Source organism: Penicillium digitatum, chromosome 4, assembly GCF_016767815.1.
Source record: "Penicillium digitatum chromosome 4, complete sequence".
In the NCBI taxonomy this organism is placed as follows: Eukaryota; Fungi; Ascomycota; class Eurotiomycetes; order Eurotiales; family Aspergillaceae; genus Penicillium; species Penicillium digitatum.
Window position 1 is genome coordinate 570,673 of NC_089387.1, and position 16,027 is coordinate 586,699.

The following is a 16,027-nucleotide window of genomic DNA, read 5'->3' on the forward strand; positions in this document are numbered from 1 at the left end:
TGATCTACAGTCGAATTGCAATTGTGGAATTAGCGAATAGAAATGAAGCAGATTCCACGCATGGCGTGTCAAATGGTCAAGTAGTATAAAACGGACACAACGGACACAGATCATGGCTCATCTACATGCTAAGACACACTAAGGACCTTCCCCATCTACTCTTCAGCTGTACTGTAACCAAAATGATTGTCAACAGGCAGAGCCTTTCCCACGTAGCCCGTGAGGATGGATATACGACGAAGACTGTATTAAGATCGCATGAATCGAGTCAACCAGGTTTGAATTTCCACCATTTCTAGATCTCTTTTATCCCCTCTGTTCACCATCTTCGAAGTCTTCTTACGTCTTTTTACTAGGTACACCTATTTCGCCTAATGAAATATATGCCGGAGCAAATCAACGAGGTGATGAGAATCGTTCGGAGTCCTCTGGGGCCTTCGCGTTGAGACGGATCACATGGTTGTGTCAACAAAAAGCCCCTTCATCTGGGAGCACCCCGCATTGTCCCGAAGGATCGTGTGGAATACCCCAATCACGGTGCTAATCAACCAAAGGTCAACTACGTGGCCTCGTCCATTGGGATCAATTCGGCGTCTCAGAAAAGGCCATTTTTGGAAATTCCGAGACAACCGTCATGGTCCAAGGTGGTTTGATGGCCGTCTCCACAACAAGAGAAAGTGGGGAAGGGCTTTTGATCTGCAAGCTTCCAGCAATTTATCCGATTTATCATCGTCCAAGACGTTGTTGGCGGTTTAGTATTCGATAATTGCAATGGGACTTGCTCACTTGGACGTTTAGTTTGCAGGTCCGATTGCTCTGGATCAGCGTAAAATTCTCGCGCCCTTATTCTTTGTGTGTCCCCACCGATGTCAAAAGGATTGGTCTAATATACAAGACGCACGAAGCCTATCACATCATTTTACCGACCATTGGTGACTGAAAGCATAGTCCGGGGAGTGGAGAGCGTAACTCCACGTATGATAGAGCCAACATAAGGACATGATCGATGTCAGCGGGCGGGCATCAATCAGGACCATGGTCGGGTTTGCAGTGACCGTGTTGAGACCGTACAGTTCAGAAATATTGTCGTGTTCTCTTCGCCACGGAGCAGTTGGATGCCAACCAAGTCGCCGTCCGGGGTTCACTACGAGAGTTTCGTCGATAAGAGGCCCATTCACTCCGCGAGAGCGTAGTGCAATCTCCTCGCTTGCATTTCCCCCAGGGATAGGGCGCTTCTGGAAGAGAGCCGCGCGTTCGCCTAGGCTAGCCGCCGTCGATGCCGCAGAAGCCCCTGTGGCTCCACCGCATCGGGCGGAGGGGCATCTGCCTTTTCACCCAAAGCTCTAAAAGAGATTGTCTTCAAAGCTTCGTGCACTAAAAACAACGATGCGCTGATGAAAATAGCCCAATACGGAATATAGGAGTGCAGGAGCCGGTAGAACCAAATCAAACAATATCGGCCAGCAACATGGTATAACATCAAAGCATTAAATACACAAACAACAAGCTTAAACCACGGCATTACTAGCGCACGAGAAGCTGTTGTTGGAGGAGTCGTCATGAATGGCTTTGCCGGAAACGTAAAGACCAAGACCACACATGCAACCACCAATCAGGATAATGCACACGTTCAAAATAGTCAGTGCAATCTTGCGGGGCGAAGAGAACCACTTGCCCTTGTTGATGTGCAACCAGTACACACCACCAAGACCGTAACTGAACCAACTAGCGAACAGCGAACTGATCAGACTCAGCAAATCACTGAAGACGGGAATGGCATCGGCAATGATCCAAGCAATAACCCAGCAAGCAAGGCCAATGCCGACCCAGGAGCCAACGGCAATCAAGTCACGCTTCTGCATGCGGTCCGTGCCGCGGAACAGGCGGACGTAGATATACTTCAGACCGATGTGGCCGTTGACGACACCAGCTCCGATAATCTGTGCGAGCGTCAGCAGCCGAAGATGGGATCGAAGGGGGGAAAGATTGACAAGACCACGTACAGTTGGGATGGCAATTCCGTAAGCAACCTTCTTCAGAACAGGACCCGCGGACCCAAGGGCGGGGGATGTAACTTCCTGGCCAACATAGTAGTAGATCACGACTGCGGCGACGGTGTAGAAGATAATTTCAAAGGTCTGCAGCATGACCAGAGCCTTGGGGAAATCCTGAGGTTGCTCCATCTCAGCAATCAACCCGAAGAAAGCCACGTGGGCGCAGTAAGCAAAGACGATGTTGGTGACAGCGCTAAAGGCCTGGACCAGATCGGTGTCGATCGTCGCCTTGAGGTTCTGACCACCCTGGTTCTGCACACCGACTGCAACCATGGTGACGATGACAGCCGTCACGATACTAGCGAAAGCTGTAGATGATAATCAGCGATGATTCTTCCGGTTCCCGGCGGAGTTCGGAGGTACATACACATGCACGAGATGTAGGTCATGTTCTTCATGGTACGGGGCAGAGAACAGACAAAACAGATGGCGAATCCGACAGCTGTGAAAACCATTGTACAAGTTCCGTGGTTGGTGACGGTATTCATCATAACACTGAAAGTCAGGATGTGAGAACCCATGATGAAAATCGAAAAGAGCAGCTGTCCGAGGCCGAACAGCTCGCGTCCGAAAGCACCGAACAGGACCTCGCCAGCGTCGGCCAAGTTCTGGATATGGGGGTATCGAGCGCGGAATTGGTGGATCGTGTATCCGGTATAGGTCGCGAGAATGCCCAGTCCGATGATGAGGACGAGAGCTGGGGCGAGGCCTAGCTGGGCGAGGGTCTTGGGTAGGGACAAGACACCCAGAGAGACGGATTCGGCGATCATGACTAGATTGTGGTCAGAATGGGTCCATGACAACTGATCAACTGATCAATAGCCGCGAGCCTGCGCGTGTGCTAGCACTTACACATTCCCGTTTGCCTATCGCCGGATTAGCCCCATACTCTCTGGGAGGTTCCTTCGTTGTGTGAACTTACCACCACTTCATAGTTTTATACTTAACCTCGGCACCCTCCTCATCTCCAAAGGCATCCTGATACTGTGGGCTCTGATCCTCCAACACTTTCTTTTCATTATATCCCGACTCCGAGTCAGTCGGCTCCTGGTAGGCTGTCACTACATCGCGAGCCATGATGTCGACGCGTATAGACCGACAGGGAAGGAGTCAAAACGGGAATAGAGAAAAGAAAGGAAGAGGAGAACTGAGCCACTTCTATGAGCAAAGGAAAAAAAAAATCTCTAGCCAAGATGTGGAGCTTTCCTCATCGTCAACCGAGACAACCCCGGCTTAACTTGTATGGAAAGTTGGCAGAATTCTGGGGCCCGGATCTACTGACAGGGGTATAGATCAGGGCTTATCGGTGGAAAATCGATTTCTATTGCCTATTCACATTATGTTTTGAATCCTGTTGCGGCTCAGAAAGAAAGCTCAGAAAAAAAAAAAAAAAAAAATGGCACAGCTTTGATGCCAAGTTGCATCCATAGAAATTAAGCGTAGGTGGGTCCACTTCCGGACAGGGGGAGTGGGGTTGTGCTAATCCACTTTTTACAAACACTGGCCAATTACGACCTCGGTTCGGCATTCTATTATCTAATAAGAATCACCGGACTCGCGTGGCTGGCCGACGATAGCCGCTGACTCCGATGCTGGGCCCACCTCGAGTCTCAATGCTTCAAGCTGTTACTAAATGCCAAGATAGACGCTTATTATCGGGTTGTCGTCTGCTAGCAATCTTGGAAATATCAAGTGAATTGTAATCCATTGCATTGTAGGTTATATCCTCTGTACCCGAGAGATGGCAAATTATGGTCCAGTAGCCAAAAATTCTAATACACAAAGAACCGTGGGTCCGAGTAAAGCTCTTTTCAAGGTTTGCCACCAACAAAAATTTAATTTCAGTCAAGCCTTGCCAACTCCGCCTAGGCAGAGATTTATGGTTCGACTATTTTAACAAGCGCATCCGAAAGCTAATCAATGCAGAGCTATTAGGGCATATTCTGCCCATGCCTTGGCTCGGGTATATAATTCCTAAACAGTCCCTTGGCTACCAGTGCAACAATCTACTGTTCAAAAGATTGGATCATCCCTTTGTGATCGGGAATTCGTTGTATACCTACCGAAACAGAAATTGGAGTCTCCGTCCTCATGTTACATGCATCTTGTACTCCGTAGCACCCTCCACATGTTGGGGCTTGCATTTCCCAACTTCCCCCGGATGACCCCGGGTTGTAAGCAATTCGAACGTAATCAAAGTTTTATGCACGAATGATTCGTCTCCACACTCACTGACTCCTCAAAAGCACTCCACCTCTCTGGGTCTGTCACACAACGTAGTCAATGAAGGTGTTGATCTCACCACACCTGCTGCACCCAATTCCCTAATCCAAATTATGCTATCCAAAGTGACATTTCATGAGTCAAAGGCCGGAAGCATCCGTGAACGCAACGATCAAGTAGGAAACGTCAATGAAGTCACTCAAATTGGCTCATTGGTAGTGGCCTAGAAGGGCTTGGCCTGAGTAGTCCAAGGTTCATAGGGCTAGTTGACACTCCGCCCGTCGAGGCTACCGTTAGTTTTTTTTCGCTATGAGGCGTCGGAAAGAGGGTTTGAGGATGTTTCGCTAATTTTGGTTGTCTGATCATTCTCTCATCGTAGTATTTATCAGTGGAGGTATAATATGTCTTGGAGGGTGTTTAGGGTAGACGTTGTGGTATACAAATTCCTCGACGTTTATGTGGTTTGAGCAGGTATTCGGGGTAATGGCATCGAGTGAAGAATTCCTAGCATGGAGACTTGGTCTGGTTTGATGATAATATCGTAGAAAAAAATTGATCACGGCCGAGACCGATGAACAGACTTAGCACACGCCAACAGAACAAAATTGTATTTAACTAATTTTAGGTAGTTAACGCCGAAGGGCATGGAAGATGGTGGTTGAGTATCGATTTTTTAAGAATCAGACGTCCAGAAAACAGTAACAAACCAACCAGAGAGGTGTCGATAGCTTGTATTGTTAATCTTACTCGACTGCATGCATCTAATCCAGAGTAAGATGGGCTTGCCGACAGCAAGCCACACTGAGCAATGTGTCTGGCACAGGTGAAAAGGCAGTAGGTCGTTCACGCCAGTCATGGAGTGGCTGCTGATAGAGAACTTGAAGTGTGCATCACAAGGTTCATTTATCAGGGCAGATCTATAAGACATCACGGCCCTAAGACCTGAAAACATTGAACCTAGGTCCTACAATTTAATTATTAAATGAGAGCGCAATTTCCTAATCTATGATGGTTGCAAATATTGTGCGCAAGAGGATGCATTGAAATATGCAATTGCCTAGTCAGTATCAAGGTATTATGATCTAATACCTACATTAATGCTGATCGGAGGAGACGCTCCATCTCTCGGAGCGACTCGGGCTTGGAAGTCACACTGGACATCAGGTAAAGAACATTGCCAAGGACGCGCGAGTGACAATTGAACTGATCACCGCCAACAGCCAGCCTCTGCTGCAGTCCCTTAGCAGCATTGGAGTTGTAGCCTGCGATTTGGTTAGCTTCATTAATGTTTCAGACCTGAAGAACGTACCTCCACCAGCTTCATCCCGAAGTGAAATACTAAGCACGGTTCCAATAGCAAACACGCTCTCCACCGAGTTCGTGGAAGATAGGTCCTGGAGAAGACCGTGCGACCAGACACTCCACACATCTGGAGTTGAAGCTTCGGCAGCAGCAGGCGAGCTGCTACGCCAGTCAGCGCGGTATGCATCCCACGTTCCATTAGCATCAAGCTCAGCCATGGCCTTCAAGGAATCAACAGCAACCGTGCATCCAACGGCATGGGCGGTGTAACTGTGGCCATGGAGGAGGGCATCGCTCTTCTCAGGACTTGAGAAAGCACTGAAAATTTCCTCGCTAGCGATAGTCGTACATAGCGGTACCAGCCCACCCGTGAGAAGTTTAGCGTTGACGGCGACGTCGGGGTGTACACCTAAGAAAGACGCGGATGTGCGACGGCCGAGACGGTACAATCCGGTAAAGACTTCATCGAAGATGATTGGCAGTCCGGACCACGACGGAGCTTGCGTGGGAGGGGGAGCGTTGGTGGAGAATAGCTCCGGATAGTCGCGGACCACATCAGTCAGACATCTTTGGAAGAGTGGATCACTAGAAGGAGATGGTTAGATCATCTCTGCATGAAAGATTCTACTTCTGCATTCTTACCAGAAAAGCATTCCACCCGCACCGAGGATGACTGGTTCCAGAATTAATGCACCAAACTTTAGCCCTTGACGCTGGACTAGATCCTCAATTGTGCGACGGATGTAGTTCTTGTAACGCTGGGCAGTGACCGACTCAAGACGCTGGCTGAGGTCAAAGATCGACCCCAATGAAGCGAAATCAACATCGTCGCCGAGTTCTGTCTGCAGCTCACCGGGTATCTCAACTTTCCACGATCTGCCAACCATCTTGACAAGAGGGAAATCGAACCAATAGCCACGACCGCGATACCACTCAACCTTCTTATTGAATGTTGAAGGCTCCGAACAATCCATCACACCGATGGTGTCACCGTGGTAGCTCCCCTTGAGTCCAAGAATACCAATCTGCTCCTGGCTGGCGTCCCAGCCGTACCGGTCGCAAGAAGCGCGTAGACCCATCTTGACAGCAACTTCCATTCCTGTGCTGCCATTATCTGTGTAGAAGACCTTGGTGAGTCTTGGATTTTCGATGGATTTCAGTAACTTGTCCGCAAGCGAAAGTGCTGGCTCATGGACAGCTCCTGCGAACATGACATGTCCGTACCGACCGGCGGCATACGCAGCAGATAGTGACAGCTCGGGATTACCGTGGCCCAAGCCTTGCGTCCACCAAGACGCAGATCCGTCAAAAGTTGGGCGCAGTTCGCTTTGGGAATCTTTCGGTGTGTTGGAGCCGAAGGTTTGGAAGTAATCGTCATGCGCTGAGTCGATGACGGTAATGTCCTTGGCCTTCATGCCTTGATGTTGAGTAAAGGGATACCATATCACCTCTTGCGCGCGGTCGGTCATCTCTTCCAGGCGCTGGACGCGCTCGGTATTGTTGGCGGACATCTCGTCAAGCAGTCGGAGGATCTCCGACTGCTCTGCGGACTTTTTGTAATAGTTGAGCATGGCCTCTTCGTCCCTTAATCGGGAGTCAGCATCCAGATGTGATGGTCTGGAAGGAGGTGCCGGTAGTGAAACTAATGGAATGCTTTTTTTCTGGAAATAATCACGAAGGTATTCGTGATTTTGGTAGTACTCATCTCGGAACAAGAGAACCGACGAAACATCATAGCCACGGACGAGCAACGACTCGTAGGCAGAGATCGAAGAAGAGATCCCCCCTAGGCGAGAGTCTGCCACTAGCACGATTGGCAGCCGGAGTGGTCGATACAAGTCTGCCTGTGAGTTGCCATTGGGGCCCGGGGAGTGCACACCCCCGGCGGTCTCAACAAGGGCGAAATCAATGTCCGACCGCGCCCAGTCGGACAGCGTGGTATGTATGGATGCGAGGAGATCATCGTCTCGCGGAATCTGCCCGATGAGCTTCGTGTATTCTTATTCACACAAATGAGCACTTACGAATTTGTCCTTGGCTGCCAAATGCGGGCTCACTGGGTCATCGAATTGGTGGAGACACTTGGTGAGTGTCCCAGCCCCGTAACGTTGTAAGTGCCTGCAACCATCAGCGAGTGAACTGAATTAAATCCAGTTGAATTACTTCAAAGCCCTACCTATCGTCGGCATCATCCAATGCCCCTGTTGACACAGGCTTGAGGAATGCGGCCCGCTGTTTCTGCCGTTGAACAGCATTACACAACACCGTGGAGATAATCGTCTTCCCCACGTCTGTGTTAGCCCCGTAGACTTGGTGGGCTCGTAAACTGCGCCAAAGCGCTGCGCCAACTGGAGGCATGATGGGATGAAGTGAAGTGAGTCACGATGAAGCTCAAAACAGACCTCGGTACAGTTGAGTTTCCGACTCCACGCCAAAATCCCCACATTTTCTGCATTTCACCGGACTCTCTTGTTGGGCGCCTCAACGACTTGGACCTTTTGGCTCTGGGGAATTGGATCTGTTCTATTACCAATCTCAACAATCAACATAATTCCAAACAAAAAAAAAAAAGAAGTGGATCATTCGTGGCTCACCCCTTGGGGACAAGAATCAAGATCAGGACAATTGACGTCAGTGATCATAAAAAAAAAAAGATCCAATGGCTGCTCCTCAACCCGGGTCATCGAGCGCAGCCTCGCCCAAACCCCTTGTTGCCTCACTATCTGCCGCGTTGTTGCGCCGAGAAGCTAAATCAGCCCGTCGGAGGCTGACCGTTTTACCCCGGACAGCTGTGGATTTTTCTTCCAATGACTTCCTGTCACTGTCAACGTCTCCTGCATACCGAGAACGGTTTCTGGCACTTTTGAATAATATATCACCATCATTCCCTCTAGCCAGCGGAGGTTCTCGGCTACTAGATGGGAATTCGGCTTACGCGGAAGAGCTCGAGAACTTTGTCGCGGCATTCCATCAAGCCCCAACAGCACTTCTATTCAACTCCGGATATGATGCCAATGTCGGCGTACTGTCCAGCATTCCCCAGCCAGGTGATGTGATTTTGTACGACGAGCTCATCCACGCCAGTGTTCATGAGGGTATGCGACTGTCGCGGGCCGGTCCGCGGAAGATGTTTGCTCACAGTTCGCCAACTGGCTTGAAAGAGGCTCTGCAATCTCAAATAGCCGAAGACCCTGCAATCGCAGAAGGCACGCGCAATGTCTTCGTGGTCATAGAGTCTATCTACAGCATGGACGGTGACGTTGCTCCTATCAAGGAGTTTATCGCGGTTGTTGATGAGCTGCTACCTCACGGTAATGGATATTTCTATGTCGACGAAGCGCATGCAACTGGTGTATTTGGACCGCGGGGTGCTGGGGTGGTTCAGGAACTCGGCATTCAGGATCGCATTTTCATCCGAGTGCACACATTCGGCAAGGCACTAGCGAGTCATGGAGGTAGGTTGTCTTGTCTAGATTGATCGGCCCATGAAATTTCCGGCTGACCTGTGTCTAGCCATGGTTCTCTGTGGACCAGAGACAAGGGATTACCTGATCAACTACGCCCGGAGTCTGATCTACACCACTGCTCTAGGATTCCCATTTCTGGCATCGATTCGCGCGGCATATGAGCTCTTATCATCCGGTGAAACTGAATCAGTGAATCGATCCCCCTCTCTAGACTCTCCCACTACCAATAGCTAACTGGATCACAGTTACAATGCCGGCTTCAGGAGTTGATCCGCCATCTCCGACAGCGGCTTGACGGCCTCCGTACACATCAATCGGTCATGTTCGAAGTCGACCATTTCCCCACGTCTCCCATCATCTCCCTTCGCACATCGCAGCCACGACAACTGGCGAGTCGCTGCCAGGAAAACGGATTCATTGTGCGAGCGATTATGCCACCGACGATACCCGAGGGAAGGGAACGGGTGCGCGTGTGTTTACATGCGGGAAACACCGAGAGTGAGATCGATGGTTTGACGCGAATGATCCAGTCGTGGCTCGATCAAAGTTATAGAAATGCGTCAAAATTATGAAATTGGGAGGTTCTTTGGGCTTTGTCTTTCCGTGGAGATGGTCTCCTAGCAATGCTTAGTGCAAAGTGCTTAACTCGAGTTGGATTTTGGCCCGATTGGATTTGGATTCCTGTTATTTTTATTATCTCACAGTTGTCAATTCGGACTAATTGTAACATGATACCTGCATAGTTACCTGGCTCCTTGAAGGCTGTTTGTTAACCAACACCTTTTCTTGTTGGAATGTACTTGGGGATTTCTTCTAGGTTGTGAGACTCGCACGAGATCATTTTGGAAGGTTGTCCATCTCTTTTCGATTCAATTTCAATTTTTCCCTCCGGGTTCAATCCGCTGTTAGCAACTCCTTTCAAAGGGGAACGGGGCGAATCAGCCATGCCCAGGCCCCTCGATCTACTCTCCTTCTCTTCACTTGTTTCGGTGCTGCCTACGGAACCGCGCTGGGGTAGCTATAGTATTCACGTTTGGCGCTCTTTAAGGGAGGTCCAGGAATTTGTGATGCCGTGACATTCCACGGAAAGCATCAAAATATTCTGTTGCTTGTCTGGCTGGCAGCACAGCAAATCTACCGGGTGGTCCTTTGCCAGATCACGAAGAATGTGGTTAACTAACAAGCCCTCGATTACGGTCAATCTTGCCCACTGTTGCGGGAGGGTACGCATTTGATCGGCCGTAACACTATGTGGAGGAGCAATGTTGCCAATTCTTTACAGCCGAGACCAGATGCAACGACGATCTTGACGGATAATATTAATCGCCAATCGCTCTTCTCTAAGGCGGCTAATCTGCTAACGGCTGGTTAATTTGCATCTGAAGTTTACTTGTTTATTGAACATCTAGACCATAGATTGCTCTACCTTGATTTCACTAGCCCGAGTATCCGAGCGGTCCATGGTAGTAAATCGACTGAAATCGCTCAGATCCCGACGATCACCATCACCTCGATCTACAGCCTTTCGGTCCTGGCGACGGAAGTAAACACGCTTACACCACTTCCAGCTCTCAATGCCAAGGAAGAAAAGCACCGTCTCAACAAAAACTATAGCCCACTCCCAGGAGATATTGCTGTGCTTGAAGACCCTGTGATTTATGACGGGGATGTAGATAATAGGGAAGGCAAGAACGAAACCAGTCATGATGCCAAAGAAGAGGACCTTGTTGCGCCAGATATCATGCATCCACTGGGTAAAGAGTTTCGTTGAGTTGGGCTGCATCTGGAAGAAGCTGCGGCGTAGGTGCATCATCTCCCAGGCGAGGAAGAGGGCGAACCATGTCATGCAAGTAAAGGTAGTAGCGCGGGCACGGAAAACTGTATCGCAGTCGTAGGGTTTGCTAGGGTCGTTGTAATGTGTGTTGCAGCCCTGGGCGAGATCGCCATTGCCCCATCGGAACATGACGAGAGAGAATGCCGACAGACAGAGGGCAGCCATCCAGACTCCGTAGACGAGGGTGTCGATAATGATTTCCCAGGTGAAGATGCCTTGTTTCTGTGGTTTTTTTTTTTTTAGTAAAATGTAGTTGTAGGGAATTGGGCTTTCAGGACTTACGCTTTGCGGTGGCCGGTCCATCACTTCTGGGGCAGCGATCTCCATTCCGAGGCCCATGTCAGGGAGACCAGAGGTAACCATGATTATCCAGATGATCTCGACCGGGGAGATAGGGAAGACAGACTGGCTGCTGTCGTCCTTGAAGGCCAATCCAATCAGCAGGGTCAAAGCCAAGGCAACATTTTCCGCAAGAAGATGCAGAACGAATTTCTGGATGTTGTCGAAAATCCGACGACCTTCCTCAATACCGTTGATTATAGAGGCGAAGTTATCATCAGACAACACAAGTTCGGAAGCATCTTTGGCCACATCGGATCCATTCTGACCCATGGCAATGCCGACATCAGCCCGCTTAAGCGAGGGAGAGTCATTGACTCCGTCACCGGTCATAGCCACAAAGCGCCCACGACGGTGCAGTGCATCAATCATACGGACTTTGGTATTAGGCGCACACCGAGCAATAACTAATGGAAGGGTGGGAAGTTCATCAATCTCGTCTTCGGTCAATTTATCAAACTGGGAAGCCGTCATAACCATAGCATCAGCAACATCCTTAGCGATCAAATCCATATTCGCGGGAATGATTCCGACTTGAGCAGCGATCGCACGCGCAGTACCGGGGTGGTCACCAGTAACCATGTGCACGGAGATTCCAGCCTTGTAGCACAAAGCAATAGCTCCTGCCGTCTCCGGGCGAGGAGGATCATAGAGACCGATCAATCCATAGAAAGACAAATCCTTCTCAACCTCCTCACGGGGAAGAGGATCACCTTCTTTTGCTGGAGAGAAGTTCTCACGGCCGGCCATAGCAAGCACACGAAGACCCTCTTTAGCCAAAGCCTCCATGTTCTGCAAGATTTCACTGCGCATTTCACCGTTGATAGGAACAGGCTGGGAGTCAGGCTTCCATTTGATAGTGGTGCATGCCTCGAGAACTCGCTCCACAGCGCCCTTGGTGAAGATCATTTCGCGGCTCTTCTCGGAGTTGTCGTCGTGCTTAGTGAAAATGACGGACATCTTCTTGACGCTTGAGTCAAATGGGTACTCGGCCTGTTGTTGCCAGATCGGCTTGTCGCCCTTGGTCCAGCGATCTAGACCCCAATTGAATCGAGAGGCAAAAACCTGAATGGCAATGTCGGTAGGTTCTCCGCGAGCCTGCCACCCCTCAGTGGCACTTTGGTGGAGATGGGCCAGGTTGGCCATGGCAGTGACGTTGAGGAAGTCCTTGAGTGTGTCATTGTCTTTCAACAAATCATCTGATGATGCTGGACTACCCAGATTCTCCGCACCCAGTTTGACTGGGGGCTCGGCCATCAAGCTCAGCTCACCGTCTTGGGGGTTGAGAGGCTCACTCGAGGCACCAACTGAGTAAGTTCCCAGGGATGGAAGCCAAGCCCTCTTTGCAACCATACGGCCTTGGGTCAGAGTACCAGTCTTGTCTGAGCAGATATTGGTAACAGCACCGAGTGCCTCCAAGGAATCCAGCTTCCGAACAATTACGTGACGTTGGACCATCTGTTTTGTTCCGACGGCCATGGTGATAGTCAAGACAACCACTAAACAGGCCGGAATCATAGCCAGACCAGTTGCGACCGCATAAATGATGACCTCGTTATCACCACGCCAGTTGTTCGACGCAGCAACGACAATCGCAAAAACGACAGCAATGGCAAACAGCAGAAGTGCCAGCTTGGACAGTTTCCGCTGCAAAGGAGTGCCAACATTGGTGCCCAGGAACCGACCAATAGCATCAGTGGTCGTCAATGTCCAGGCCTGGATATACCATCTCTTCTTTGTTTCGCCTTCGGGTCCACGCTTAACAGGACGACGCTTCGAGCCAGTTCCGCGGAGGGCTAGGGCGATAGCTCCAATCTCGGTTTTCATTCCGGTTCCAACCACGACACCACGTGCTCGTCCTCGGGTTACGGTCGACGAACTGTAGGCAATGTTCAGCCTGTCGCCTGGGCCAGTGTCGACCTCGAAGATCGCCTCCGCCTCCTTCTGTACCGGGAGGGACTCGCCAGTTAGCAGCGCTTCGTCGGTTTCAAAGTTAAATGCTTCGACAAGCCTGTGAAGCTGTTAGATTGGGTTGTGGCGTAATTTGTGCGGGTGTTGTGGTGCTTACCTGACATCAGCAGGAACAGTGTCTCCTACTTTCAATTCGACCATATCGCCGGGGACAATCTCATTGGCTGGGACGGTTGCAGTCTTGCCATCGCGAGAGACAACACCTGTAGGCGAGCTGAGTGAGCGTAGCGAATCCATGGTCTTCTCTGCGGCGTAGTCTTGGTAGACACCGACTACGATGTTAAGAGCGATGACGGCAGCGATGAAACCTCCTTCGATCCAGGACTGGATACCAAAACTAACGGCCATGGCGATAATGAGGACCTACAACATTTTAGCAATCAACGTTTGGCGGATCTCTCCAGCTTCTAACTTACCAGCATCATGGCATTGGCGATCTGTCGAATGACGATCTTCGCCAAGGAGACACCTTCGTCTCCTTCGAGTGTGTTCTCGCCATATTTTTCAAGGCGCTGCTTGACCGCTGCAGTTGTCAGACCATCGTCGGAGTTTGTTTGGAGTTCGCCGATGACATCTTCGAATGAGAGACTATGGGCGGGTTGGGAGAGAGGTTGCTGTGTACTGTCAGTAGGGCTCTCAGGACCAGAGCCTTTTTGAGCTGCCTGCGACATTTCGCGATTTCGCGAATGATAAGAGTGTTTCTCCAGTTGAGCGAGTTAGATGAACTGAGTGAAAGATGGACTTCTATGAGACTCTTAGGGGGGTAACTTGTAGAAGGTATCTGTAGGAAAATGAGAGTTCATACACCGTAATTACTTAGAATAATAAGCACACTTCTATATGAAATAACCTTCTTTCTTTGCTTCTGGGGAGATTTCTCAACGTATAAATAGGATCAGTCGATGGCGAAAGATAAGCGGCTATTTAGACCGGAAGTAGTCTGATGGAAACCGTGTCCGACATCCGGGGAACTGATATTCTGATCGCCAATCAACTTGATCTACCAGATCTCGGTATTAACCGGACACTTCTTGGCGCATCATACTGACTTGCCCTACTCAGACGATGACGCAAACGACTCTGGGCACGTCTCGCCCGGTCTCCATGCAATAATTCTCTGGATCTGATTGGTACGGAAGAGTCTTGGCATGCCTTGGCTGGACCGGTCGTCACTTTCTGTCTCTTTTTCCACCTCTAGGCGTCTTGGCTCTTGGCTCTTGGAACCTCTTGGCATTACGGGGCTCGAGATTTCCTCCGCTTCATAGTCACCTACTTCTCCGGGGAAAGTTTTCTACTCCTGTATGGCAAAAACTCCGATTTACACTTGTTTTGTTGCCTCAAATAATGGGCCATCAAAGATTGTTGGGGACACGGTGCCTGAATACATGATTGTCCCGAGTGATCCGATCCAGGTTGCACAGTCTCACGTTGCTCTATTCCTCCATTTCTACTGGGTTATTGGGCAATACTCCAATTCTTTATTTTGATTTTCTTCTCGTGTCTTCTTCGCTTGGACCCAGATTCCACGTGACCCTCCACTCATGGCGGAACATTCTATGCCGCGAGGGGATATCATTGGGGTTGTGATTGGGGCCGTTGCGCTGTTTTCCCTGATCAGCATGATCTCCGTGTGAGTACCGAGGCACGATAGTCTTGGCAACCACCCGCGCTTCATGCATACAAATTGTTCGCCAACATCTGGTTTCCCAGGCACTAATTTGCATGGTTTTCCATTCAGACTGATCTTGTGGCGTCCCCCACGACGCACAGCCATGTGGGCAATGGCCGAAACCCGGACTCGCCCACCGGTCTATCAGGTACAGTTGCAGGACGTGTTGGGCCAACCTGTGTCCGTGGATCGATGGTTAGAGGAGCAAAACGTGCCTGCCAATGCCCAGCAATACGGCCAAGAGACTTGGTAAGTGTGATTTCTTAGAATTCCACCGGTGTCTGATTCCGGCCCTCTCAGCGAACCTCTTGGCCCTGCGGCTCGATGATGTAGTGCGGGGGCAGTAGGGCTGGGCACTCGGTCCCGCTGCCCTATCGGGGATCGGCGAGTTCTCGTTGGGCCAGGTTCATGCTTCTGGGCTTGGCTTTTTGCCTGTGTATTCGCCCCAGTGTCAATTCGCCTCGTTCCTGGATAAGCCCACGTGGTCATGGCTACGATGGCAGACCACGCAAATGACCCTGCACATATCGCCTGGATCTTCTAGAATCAAGCTGACTCGCCCAGTCCCATCTGTCTCTCGGCACTGTCGTCATCCCCTTACCTTGCCTGTCCCGACCCAGCCGTTTTAGCACACGGCCACAGTCATAACCCAATCACACACCCAGACCCCCGCTACAGCTGCGAGGCAAAGCATTCCCCACCCGATAGCGAGATACTCGTACTGAACCGCTGCAATCATGCCTTCCATTTAGAATGCCTGAAATCCTGGTTTGAATACCGTCGCTACAAGTGCCCGATCTGCCAAGCTTCGTATTCGCCAGAGGAAGAAATACGAAGATAGTTTCTGACCATAATTGACTTGCTGCGTGGACTATCTTGTGGGGGTGCTTGTTATTTTGCACTTATGTTGTCGGTGGTGATTCCCTCCAGAGTTCGCCCAGTGGGATCAACGCAACTTATTGTGTCTTTGTTCGTTACTTGCTTTTCTAACTTTGCTTTCGCCTTGCTTCCTTTTTTCACATTTGCTTTGAGATATCCATTAATGTCACACGAAGCGTGTTCGTTCAGCTCTTTGATCCACATTTATGGATCCATTCTCCATATGTCCAAATAGGCCTCGAGAACAGACTCTGTTTTATGTATCCCTGCACAAGCATAATAAAGGAAA

General features: G+C 50.1%; 5 protein-coding genes across 5 annotated transcripts; 2 read left to right on the top strand and 3 right to left on the bottom strand.

Annotated features, from left to right (window-relative positions):
- Nucleotides 1–1,508: 1,508 nt before the first annotated feature.
- Nucleotides 1,509–3,131, bottom strand: Pdw03_0189 (Amino acid transporter, transmembrane; the record flags this gene model as incomplete). Its single annotated transcript, XM_014681901.1, has 5 exons — nucleotides 1,509–1,940; nucleotides 2,004–2,362; nucleotides 2,422–2,826; nucleotides 2,907–2,920; nucleotides 2,977–3,131. The coding sequence occupies 5 exons, from the start codon at nucleotides 3,129–3,131 to the stop codon at nucleotides 1,509–1,511; spliced, it is 1,365 nt and encodes a 454-aa protein (XP_014537387.1).
- Nucleotides 3,132–5,366: 2,235 nt separating this feature from the next.
- Nucleotides 5,367–7,937, bottom strand: Pdw03_0190 (Onanonoxo-7-onima-8-eninoihtemlysoneda; the record flags this gene model as incomplete). Its single annotated transcript, XM_014681902.1, has 5 exons — nucleotides 5,367–5,539; nucleotides 5,587–6,164; nucleotides 6,222–7,555; nucleotides 7,604–7,697; nucleotides 7,756–7,937. The coding sequence occupies 5 exons, from the start codon at nucleotides 7,935–7,937 to the stop codon at nucleotides 5,367–5,369; spliced, it is 2,361 nt and encodes a 786-aa protein (XP_014537388.1).
- Nucleotides 7,938–8,238: 301 nt separating this feature from the next.
- On the top strand, nucleotides 8,239–9,618 carry Pdw03_0191 (8-amino-7-oxononanoate synthase; the record flags this gene model as incomplete). The annotated part of the gene is made up of 3 exons (XM_014681903.1): nucleotides 8,239–9,034; nucleotides 9,093–9,235; nucleotides 9,292–9,618. 3 exons carry the CDS (start codon nucleotides 8,239–8,241, stop codon nucleotides 9,616–9,618), a joined length of 1,266 nt encoding a protein of 421 aa, XP_014537389.1.
- Nucleotides 9,619–10,451: 833 nt separating this feature from the next.
- On the bottom strand, nucleotides 10,452–13,861 carry Pdw03_0192 (Sodium P-type ATPase, putative; the record flags this gene model as incomplete). Its single annotated transcript, XM_014681904.1, has 4 exons — nucleotides 10,452–11,102; nucleotides 11,163–13,230; nucleotides 13,288–13,553; nucleotides 13,607–13,861. The coding sequence occupies 4 exons, from the start codon at nucleotides 13,859–13,861 to the stop codon at nucleotides 10,452–10,454; spliced, it is 3,240 nt and encodes a 1,079-aa protein (XP_014537390.1).
- Nucleotides 13,862–14,962: 1,101 nt separating this feature from the next.
- Pdw03_0193 (Zinc finger, C3HC4 RING-type) lies at nucleotides 14,963–15,700 on the top strand (the record flags this gene model as incomplete). The annotated part of the gene is made up of 2 exons (XM_066099533.1): nucleotides 14,963–15,108; nucleotides 15,424–15,700. 2 exons carry the CDS (start codon nucleotides 14,963–14,965, stop codon nucleotides 15,698–15,700), a joined length of 423 nt encoding a protein of 140 aa, XP_065957260.1.
- Nucleotides 15,701–16,027: the final 327 nt, after the last annotated feature.